The sequence below is a fragment of the Triticum aestivum genome, chromosome 6B (assembly GCF_018294505.1).
Source record: "Triticum aestivum cultivar Chinese Spring chromosome 6B, IWGSC CS RefSeq v2.1, whole genome shotgun sequence".
NCBI classification, from domain to species: domain Eukaryota; kingdom Viridiplantae; phylum Streptophyta; class Magnoliopsida; order Poales; family Poaceae; genus Triticum; species Triticum aestivum.
Window position 1 is genome coordinate 68202382 of NC_057810.1, and position 10405 is coordinate 68212786.

At 44.7% G+C, this 10405-nt stretch overlaps 1 protein-coding gene across 2 annotated transcripts; it reads left to right on the forward strand.

Moving 5' to 3' along the window:
• Window positions 1-2040: 2040 nt before the first annotated feature.
• Window positions 2041-9940, forward strand: LOC123135836 (uncharacterized). Of its 2 annotated transcripts, none has more exons than XM_044555063.1 (3): window positions 2041-3232; window positions 4551-4650; window positions 9615-9940. In XM_044555063.1, exons 1-2 carry the CDS (start codon window positions 2098-2100, stop codon window positions 4601-4603), a joined length of 1188 nt encoding a protein of 395 aa, XP_044410998.1. In that variant the 5' UTR covers window positions 2041-2097; the 3' UTR covers window positions 4604-4650; window positions 9615-9940. The 2 variants fall into 2 exon arrangements, with proteins under 2 accessions (XP_044410998.1, XP_044410999.1); XM_044555064.1 differs by having other exon boundaries at window positions 2042-3232; window positions 4557-4650.
• The last annotated feature ends 465 nt before the right edge of the window (window positions 9941-10405 follow it).

The following is a 10405-nucleotide window of genomic DNA, read 5'->3' on the forward strand; positions in this document are numbered from 1 at the left end:
TAATCTAACAGTCCTTATTGATCTACTACTTCTATCATGTGCACTTAGTAATTTTTCATGACTGACGATACTCCATCAGGAGGAGTAGAGAAGTACTCGAACAACTGTCCCTACAATCACGGATCGGGAGAGTCGCCTACCACGGCTGACGCTGCCGCATCCAACCTCCACCATGGCCGATTGCCTCCACGTGAATTCCCTTGCGAGGTTGTACTGTGTTAAAAAAAAACTATAAAAGTATACCAGAAGTGAGAAACAGGTCAAACAAAATAGAAATTACTCCAAGATCTCTCGAACTTATGGTTATCAGGCTTCGAACAAAATCAAATACCTCTATCTCCACAACATGCTTGCATATAGTCCATGGACCTCCTTCCTAGATGTAGATGCCATCTCTACCATGCTTTATCTCTAGATTGGCAACAAACATGTTCTCACCCACTGAGCTAAAAACAAGCCCATTGGAGTGTCCTTGTGTTGACATGCATCACTCTTCGTTACAAAACTTTTCGAATCATCACACAGCTCGGAACCCTCCCCTTCCATGTCATCCACACCAATTTTGGCTCCCCCTCTCGATCAGATTCATTATTTCTACCTTCTCTACCCTCTCTTTCTTCTTTCCTGGATTATAGGAACTCGTCATCTTCGCCTCTCTCTCCAAACCCTAAACCTTCTCTCCATTCAGCGCTCCAAGGGTGGGAAAGATCTCTAGACCCAAACACCCCCCTGATTCACCACGCAAGTGGCAAACCGGACACGACTGAAGGATCAGAGCAACAATGGAATACATGGGTGAGAAAACCCCCCAATGCATCATGGGAGATTACAAATCGCTCCATGCACTGTCTCTGCCACTTGAAACCCTAACAATGATTCCAGGCCAACTCCACCAATATATGTTTTCCAATGTCAAAGTTTTAAATAGTGGGGGATGACAAATAGTGGCAGAAGCATTAATGCGCTAAATTGTCCTATAGCACACTAAATGGCACTAAGCAACTTAGTGTGAACCCCGTCCAAACGCTAGAGTGCTATTTAAAACTTTGCTCAATATTCAACAATGCAGGTAAAAGAATTCTAGCCTTATCACTTAACTCAATGTGGAATTATTCATATTATTGATGTATGTGAAGGGGAATTGTTGATGTGGAATTTCACTCGAGGAAGTAATACTCCATGTGCTAAGGATGACTGTGCTGGAGTGCAATACAAGAATTTCTTATGGTCGACTCTATTGAAATGTTATATCTATGCAATGTTTTTTTCAGGACATCACCCGGGCGGAAGAGTTGGGTTTGTTGTGCAGGCTGTTGACCCACATGATTAAATTGGAAAAAATAATCTTATACGTACAATCTTATTATGGTATATGACTCACACATATGTGCTAGACTTGAAAACTGGCATGCTTGTGTGTGGTTAGTGACATTGCTCAAGAGTCATATGAATTTTTTCAAAAACTGATGGAAATAGTAAAACACCTAAAAATAGAGTTTATAAATAGGTTCATGCACACTAGCCTCATTATGCACTGTGAGTGGTATAACGGAAAAAATAGAGAAACTAAACGATGGCATATATATTTTCCAACAATCATAACTTCATTTCTCATTGTGTGCTGTTGCATGTGCAAATCGTACACCATGAGGACGAAAATCATTAGAACGATTCATTTTTCCTGTGTCAAATGAAGTAACATAAAAAGAGAAATGGTCGAAGAAAAAAGCAATCATATAGTGAGAGACAGAAGCAAAAAATCGAAGAAATTACTTCCTTCGTTCTTGTCATCAAAATGAATCAAAAGGAATGTATCTAGACATATTTTAGTTCTAAATACATTTCTTTTTATTAATTTTGATGACAAGTATTTTTGAACGGAGGGAGTATTTGCCGTCTTCAAAACAGCCCTCGGGGACCAGTTTAAGAGGTGTTCTTTTTATACGTTCGGCTACTGGGCTCGAAATCATAAATTAGCACCCAACGTGGGCTTTTGTGTCCAACCCAGTTCTGGGCCCTTGACGACGACTTCTTCTCTGTTACACGGCCTGCTCTTCATTTCACCAGATCCCGCATCGCGTCAGTGACTAGGGCGAGATGAGCAGCCGCCGCCACCTCTCGCCGCCGGCGGCGCCGCTGGATGACGAAAACCTACTCCCCGAGATCCTCCTCCGGCTCCCGCCGCAGCCCTCCTCCCTCCCCCGCGCCTCCCTCGTCTGCAAGCGCTGGCGCAGCCTCGCCTCCGACCCCGGCTTCCTCCGCCGCTTCCGGATCCACCACCGCCGCAGCCCTCCCCTCCTCGGTTGCTTCTTCCAAGAACCTCACGGTATCTCCTTCCTACCTGCTCTCGAGGCCCCCAACCGTGTCCCTCCTGGCCGCCTCTCTTTCCAGTCCACCCACAGTAACGGCCTTCGGCTACTCAACTGCCGCCATGGCCTCGTGCTCATCGCCGACAAGACTCGGCACGACCAATTCCTCGTGTGGGACACCATCACCGGCGAGCAGTACCACCTAGCCGTCCCCGCGCTGTTCGACACGGCAGTGGCGGTGCTGATAACCGGGGCGGTGCTTCGTGCTGTGGGAGACACCCATCACTTCCAGGTGGTCTGTGTAGCAACACGCAGACGCGATCCGCAACGTCGACAAGCAGCCTGCGTTTACTCGTCGGAGACGGGCGCGTGGGGAAACGTCATCTCGACACACATTCCGTCCGACCTCGACTCCCAGTCAAGGTTTAATCTCTACTTATTTGGCATCACAACGACCCCAGCGCCCGCAATGCTTCTCGGGGACTCTCTTTACTGTACTCTTACTGATGATTCATCAAGCATCCTTGAATTTGATCTTCTGAGGCAAAGTCTGGCTGTAATACGGATGCCCAAGGATGTGTATAAGTATAAAGGTCACATCACGGTTACAAGGGCAGATAGTGGTGGGCTGGGTTTCCTCATGGTGACAGACTTCACCCTGCAATTATGGAAGCGGAAGATTGATTGCGATGGTGTTGCCTCATGGGGGCTGGAAAAAACTATTGAACTGGACAAGCTGCTTTCCCTTAATCCAGAGAAGGGCAGCATTATGATACTTGGGTTTGCTGAGGAAAACAAGATGGTGTTCCTGGGGACATTTATTGGCCTCTTTGTACTCCAGCTTCAGTCATTGCAGTTCAAAAAGCTATCCGAAACCGAAACCGTATTTCACTGCCATCCATTTGAAAGTGTGTATACTGCAGGTAATAGCATGCCTTTCACAGTGTGGGTATGACAAAAACAGGCTATTTTTTGGATAATTGGTTTATGGAATGTTGTTGACATCCTTTGGTAATAAGCTAATAATTCTAAGTAGTGTCATGTCGGTTATTTATATTGCTGCTTCATGGTCTCTTCATTATGTAGCGCTATTGTTCTGTGGCGTTTTTTCTGTGGTGGCATTCTATGTAATGCTTCTGAGCTGGACAAAATATTTGATAGCGATATCTAGTACAGTAAATGTCAGCAGTTCTTATGTAGCCAGGTGGCAGGTTGTCATTGTTCTAGTGTGGCTTGTTTATTGTGATTGAAGCAGAGGGGCATTGGGTATGCCTTCTTTGTCGAAAAAAGTATCAACTTTCTTTCGAATATTCTGACACTATTATTATTACTACTAGTATTGTTACTATCATTGGACTTTAAGCCTAGCAGGCTTTCTGTCTGTCTAATTTTAGCGTATGAGGATCCATAGATAAAACAGGTAACACCAGGTTGAAAATTATCCGTATAATAACTGAACTAAATGTCATTTTGCCTGCCTCTTCACATATGCTATGCAAGAACTTTATATGGTAGTGGTAGTGCATAGCTGAGTGCAGTTTTTTCCTCAAGATGAACTACTACATAACAGTTGGAATCTGAAGATAACGACATGAAACTTACAATGTCAAATGTATATAGCTTAATACATGCAGTTGGAAGCTTAATGCTAGTTACAGTTCTGTCATTCAATATTGTTAACCCGCTGATCTTCTAATATTTGTAAATCCACAAAAATGGAAGGGTTTCAAATTTAGGAAAGTATTGATGATTTTATCACTTGGAGGAGAGTCTTGCTGTGAGTCTCAAGTCCATTGGCACCAGTATTTAAGAAAAAACTGAGTTCACTTCATATTTTCAGCCTAGATTCATTTATTAATATAATCTTAATCTGAATTGTCATGATCACTTATGTTGATAGGATAGATTAGTATGAGCACATCTGTTGTGTTTGATATGGCGTGAAATGAACTGAAAATAATTCTAGTTAACTTCTCTTTTCTGATTAGCTAATAGTCTGAGGTTGCATGTTCTTCATTTTGATGGTATTAATGAATATATGCTGTTTTGAGGGATATTCCTTGAAGTTGACTAGAAGTATGGTTTTGTCTACCCATTTCTAATGTTGTTTCAACCCTGAGATTTTTCTTTCCTTTCTAAAATTACACCCATAGGTTTATCTGAATATCTCCTTGATGCCTTCTCATATCTACTTGTTTTCTTTTGGAATATAATTGGTTATTTGACTTATTATCCTTCCAGAAACAGATGTTGGCGGTGAACATGGTCGAGCTGAACTTTTGAACAATGCATAAGGTGACTGGCTGATCAGATACACTATCATGATATATTGGTTGATCAGGTAAGCTTATCTTCTCCATGTAAGTTGAGGTATCTGAAATGTTATTTTTGTTGTAAATGATGCTACCTCTACAATTACCAAATGTTAAGAGAGGACTCCCAAGATTCTCCATACGAGCCTTTGCTAAACTGTTGCTCACCTGGCTACCTCCTGTCATGCTTGCATGGCAGTCTGCTTTACTGGATCTCTTCTGTTTGTGTTGCTTCCTCATCCCTTCCCCAGCAGCTTTCCATCCCCTTCGTAATGTGCCTTTAGAGCATCTCCAACAGGCGCGGCAAAACGCGCGCCCACGCGGTAAAATCAGTTTTTCGCGTGCGCCGGTTGGTTCCGCGCTCTCCAGCGGTGGCGGGAAGTTACCGCGCGCGGGAAGCGTTTGCGCGTGCGCGGTAGAAAGCGGCACGCGGCGCGCTAGATTTGGCGCGCCGCTTCGCGCGCGTCTATAAAGTCCCGCGCTTCGCCACGCGCACAGAACAGCCACGCGCCCTTCTTCTCGCAATCTCGCCGCGTCGCCGCTTTCTGCGCCACCAGCGTGCCACCACCGCGCCACCATGCCGCCGCGCCGCCGGGGTGCTTCGGGCTTTCGCGGCGTCCGCGAGCGCCGCAACGGGCCGGCGACGTCCGGCTCGGCCTCGGGACGTTTCGGAGTGCGCGCGAGGCGGCCCGCGCGTACGACGCTGCGGCGTGGCGCTTGGAGAGGCCCCGGTCCCAGATGAATATCCGGGACGTCTTCACGCGCGAGGGGGCGCAGCGCCTCACCCCTCCGCCGTGTCTCATCACGGACATGGACCGTGCCAACCATGCTCGGCGGCAGCGCCGTCTCCTCGTCGCCGAGGAGGACGAGCGAGCCATGGCGGAGTGGCGCCGTCGCCACCCAGAGGACGTCGACGCCGAGCGTGCCTACTGGGCAGAGAGGACGGCAAGGCGCCGCTCGGAGCGGGCGGACCGGCGTCAGCGGAAGTCAGTGGCGGACGAGCAGTGCGACATCGTCTCCGCAGGTGGGAGGTCGTTCTTCACCTCGGACGATCAATGTTGGGACGACGTATGGCTCTCAACCTCGGACGACACCGACGAGGATGACGATGGTGATGGTAGCGACTTAGAGTAGTTTTCTATCTATGTATGCCATAGTAGTTTCTATCTATCTATCTATATATGTTGAACTATCTATCATCTATGCCGTAGTAGTTGCACCGATGTAAAATATCTATGTATCGCTTTTTTTATCTATGCAATTTTAATTAAAAAAATATTATAGAATGAGCGCGGGCGCTGCATTTTACTGCGCCTGCTGGAGCTGCGCCCGCGCGGCTTTTCAGCGCGGCTGCTGGAGCAAACGCTGCGCGCGGCACCAAACCAGGCGATGGGCGCGCGTCAAATCCGTTTTTACCGCGCGACGCGTTGGGCGCCTGTTGGAGATGCTCTTACCCAGCTACTGGATTTGCTCTTTAGCTTGCCCTCCCTTCTTCATCCTTAGTTCTCCAGTTCCTTCTGATAATGCAAGTGCTTCTCTCCCTCTAGCTTCCCAGATGACAGTTGACTTGGGAACCTTTCCCATTCCTTATTGCTGTGTTCGTGCCTCCTCATAGATGAGAATGCAATGCTAAGTAGTAGCAGAATAAATACTTCCCTTTACTATGCTTTTTCAACATTTTCTGGTCTTACTTTTACTGGTTGGTACATTGCCTTTGATTTTTATATTTTTATGTGGTCATGGATCTATCAAGTCCTCTATTTTGATTTTTATGTTATCCCTCTACGCAAGTAATTGGTAACTAAAAAATCTCTTAGCAGTTGGTTTCAAATTCCTTTGCTTGTGCAGGCTTATAGCTATGCCATTTAACCTTGCTGCTGATTTGGGATTGTTATAATGCCTAGTGCTACATTTTAGACTGTTACAATACTCCAAGAGCATGTCCTCATTAGATCTTATACTACTATTTGTTGTTTTGCCTGCATTACTAATTTCTTATGGACAATAATGCTATTTAGCTGGTTTGCTTAAATATTTTCTCTTCATATATTAGTTTGTCTGTCTAACTGTGCTCATGTAATTGGTCATTTGGCCATTAGCCTATAATATACTTTGCCTGAGCCTGATCCAAACATATTATTGCATGGTTTATGTGCAGTCTGATTTCTTCTGTTTTAGTTACCACAGGTGTTTAAATTTTTTGTTAAACACATGATATAAAAATTACATGGCTAGATTCGTCACTGAAAGTGCTTTCAACAAAATTGCACTTCGTCATGTTTCATATCGTATTATCAAGAGTAATGGTCAAAGTTTTGCCTTTTATGCTGTGGATAGTCTTATAAAAATGGACTTGTATTTGGACCAAAGTAGTATCAACATATATGCCCATCAGCTAAAAATCAAATTTTTTCGTTTACTACTACATGAGCCCCTCGTAGTCATATGCACATGCACATCATAACATAATGTTTTAAACTATCATAAGGTAGGTTGTTCAGTGTTTGACTCCAAGGCCATTGATCATGTAGAATGGATTATGAGTCCAGGGACTAGTCAAGACTAGTCTGTTGACTAGTCTATGAGCCTCAACTCCAGGGCCGACTACACTCCAGTGTCGACTAGTCTATGAGTCGCAACTTATGTGTCGACTAGTGTCGATTAGTCACGCTTAGTCTATGAGTCTCAACCTCGTAACGACTCGTCGACTCATAAACCTTGTCATGTAGCTTCTTAGATCAAAGCAAGAAACTTGAGGATATGTTAACAATAGAAGGCATACTAGTATCCCCATTGAGGTGTGGAGAGGCCTCGGGGACGTAGTGATAGTATGGCTAACCAATCTTTTCAACCTCATTTTTTTTTGGAAACAAGATGCCGGAAGAATGAAGATGGAGCATATTAGTACCAATCTTCAAGAACAAGGGGAATGTACAGAGTTGTACTAATTACCGTGGAGTTAAGCTGATGAGCCATACAATGAAGCCATGGGAGGGAGTCATTGAGCACCACTTAAGAAGAATGACAAGCGTGACCAAAAATTAGTTTGGTTTCATGCCTAGGAGGTCGACAATGGAAACCGTTTTCTTGGTACGACAACTTATGGAGAGATACAGGGTGCAAAAGAAGGACCTACATATGGTGTTGATTGACTTAGAGAACTCCCATGATAAGATACCACGAAATGTCATGTGGCGGGCCTTGGAGAAACACAAAGTCCCAGCAAAGTACATTACCCTCATCAAGGGCATGTACGATAATGTTGTGACAAGTGTTCGAACAAGTGATGGCGATACCAATGATTTCCCGATTAAAATAGGACTGCACTAGGGGTCAGCTTTGAATCCTTATATTTTTGCTTTGGTGATGGATGAGGTCACAAGGGATATACAAGAAGATATCCCATGGTGTATGCTCTTTGCGGATGATGTGCTGCTAGCCGATGATAGTTGGACGAGGGTTAATAGGAAGTTAGAGCTATGGAGACAAATCTTGGAATCAAAAGGCTGTAGACTTGGTAGAACTAAAACCGAGTACACGAGGTGCGGTTTCAGTACTGCTAGGCACGAGAAGGAGGTTAGCCTTGATGGGCAGGTGGTGCCTCAGAAGGACACCTTTCGATATTTGGGGTCAATGCTACAGAAGGATGGGGATATTGATGAAGATGTGAACCATCGAATCAAGGCCCGATGGATGAAGTGGCACCAAGCTTCTGGCATTCTTTGTGACAAGAGAGTGCCACAAAAGTTAAAAGGCAAGTTCTATAGGACGACGGCTCGACCCGCAATGTTGTATGGCACTGAGTGTTGGTCAACTAAAAGGCGACATGTTCGACAGTTAAGTGTGGCGGAGATGCGCATGCTGAGATGAATGTGTTGCCACACGAGGAATGACCGAGTCTGGAATGATGATATACGATATAGAGTTGGGGTAGCCCCAAATGAAGAGAAGCTTGTCCAACATCGTCTGAGATTGTTTGGACATATTCAGCCCAGGCCTCCAGAAGCTCCAGTGCATAGCGGACGGCTAAAGCGTGCTGATATTGTGGAGAGGTCGGGGTAGATCGAACTTGACATGGGAGGGGTCCGTAAAGAGTGGTCTGAAGGACTGGAGTATCACCAGAGAACTAGTCATGGATAGGGGTGCGTGGAAGCTTGCTATCCATGTGCCAGAACCATGAGTTGGTCGCGATATCTTATGCCTCTAATTTATCAGTACAAATTTATTTATTTATTTTCAACAAACCACTGTCTTCTTATTGATGTTCGTAATTTCTATTGTTGGTTTCGTCCAATAATGCTGAGAAGATTCAGCTTTGAGCACTTGGCACTAGTTCCATAGTGATATTTAAGGAATGCTAACTGCCTGAGTCATACCGAAGTTGTGAGATGACAAGGATGGGATGCCTCAGGCGAAAGCCTAGTGCCAACCTTGTCGGCAACGATGATGGCGACGCCTTCGGGCGCCGCTTCCCTTCATGGAGGCATCATTTGAGAGCTACCGTTGCCCGCTCTTTCCTGTGCTCTGGGCGAAAGCCTTAGATCCTTCTCTTGTGCGGTGGAATGATCTGTGGCGGCAACCGGTGCCTTGGTATGGTTGACCTATCCCTTGGTCATCCTGGTGCTGATGGTTGATGGTGAGGTCTCAGGTGTTTAGTGCCCTTTGAAGGCGCCTGAGGTTTTGTTGCATTGCATAGTGCTCTGGTTCCCTCTATTTGTGATGGCGGTTCCCGCTCTTCGCGATCTGCCCAGTGGTGATGGGTGCTAAATTCTTGGTTTTGGCTGCTTGTCATAGCTCGTTTCTGGTTGTTCTTCTGTTGTTCCCTGTCACTTGTGTATGTTGGGTGCTACCTGTTGTAGCTGCTGTGTTGTATCTCAATCTTGTTTTATCAAAATGAAAATCTTTTAGGCTGACTTTTTCCCACTGTAGCAAACAAAGAATAGTTACAGGTTGGTCTCGGTGTTTGGCTGATATGGCGTTGGTTGTTCTGCAGGTACCTGGAGTTACTGTTTTGATGGCTGAGATGCAGAACGGCTTCTTTGCTTTAAGTTCTATGCACCATGTACTGGTCAGCGCTGTAGTGGAGTAGGAATTAATTTGAACATTTTGTTCCCTCATGACTATTATGTAATTTGAACATTGTGTTAATTCATGCATGTCATGTATTTTCTGTAAAAGTTAAGTCAACTGGCACGAAGACGTAGTGACTTGCTTAGATTAATTAGACCCCATGATGTCCCATCTGTGTATGCTAAATTTTTATCTCTGTTTCTCACGGTGTCAGTAATGAATGTTCAGTTATTCTGTTTTCTTTCTTCAGACATATGGAACTATTTTAGAGTCATTGTGATCCAGACAGGAATAGGTAAATGAAGGGAAAAATATGGATTAGCTTCTGCACATTGATAACCGCTTGTATTTTTGAGATTCTGGGATAAAAATTGCTGTGCTCGTCCCAGGTGACCCTTGTTAGTGGAGAAATTTTGGCGGACAATCCTGTGAACATCCTTTTGTTTCTTATATGCTCGCATGACTATACATTACACACGAATCACTTTTGCATTACACACCACGATCTGATCATGCACACGGATCAAGATGAAATCACATTGATAGCTTGTTATGAAATTGTTGTTTGTGAACTTTCAGCTCTGATTTGATTTGAACTTTAAATGCTTACTATATACTATAGATATAGCTTCCCATTTGACTTGGTAGTAAGGACAGGTCAAGTCTGAAGCTTTCAGAGATTCATAGTTAACTTTCAGCTCTGATTCAGATTGA

What these genes read in the sequence shown, in the direction of transcription:
- LOC123135836 (XM_044555063.1), top strand. Translation starts at nt 2,098, where the DNA reads ATGAGCAGCCGCCGCCACCTCTCGCCGCCGGCGGCGCCGCTGGATGAC. An exon ending in TGAAAGTGTGTATACTGCAG is followed by an intron (nt 3,233 to 4,550) that starts GTAATAGCATGC and finishes TTATCCTTCCAG; the next exon opens with AAACAGATGTTGGCGGTGAA.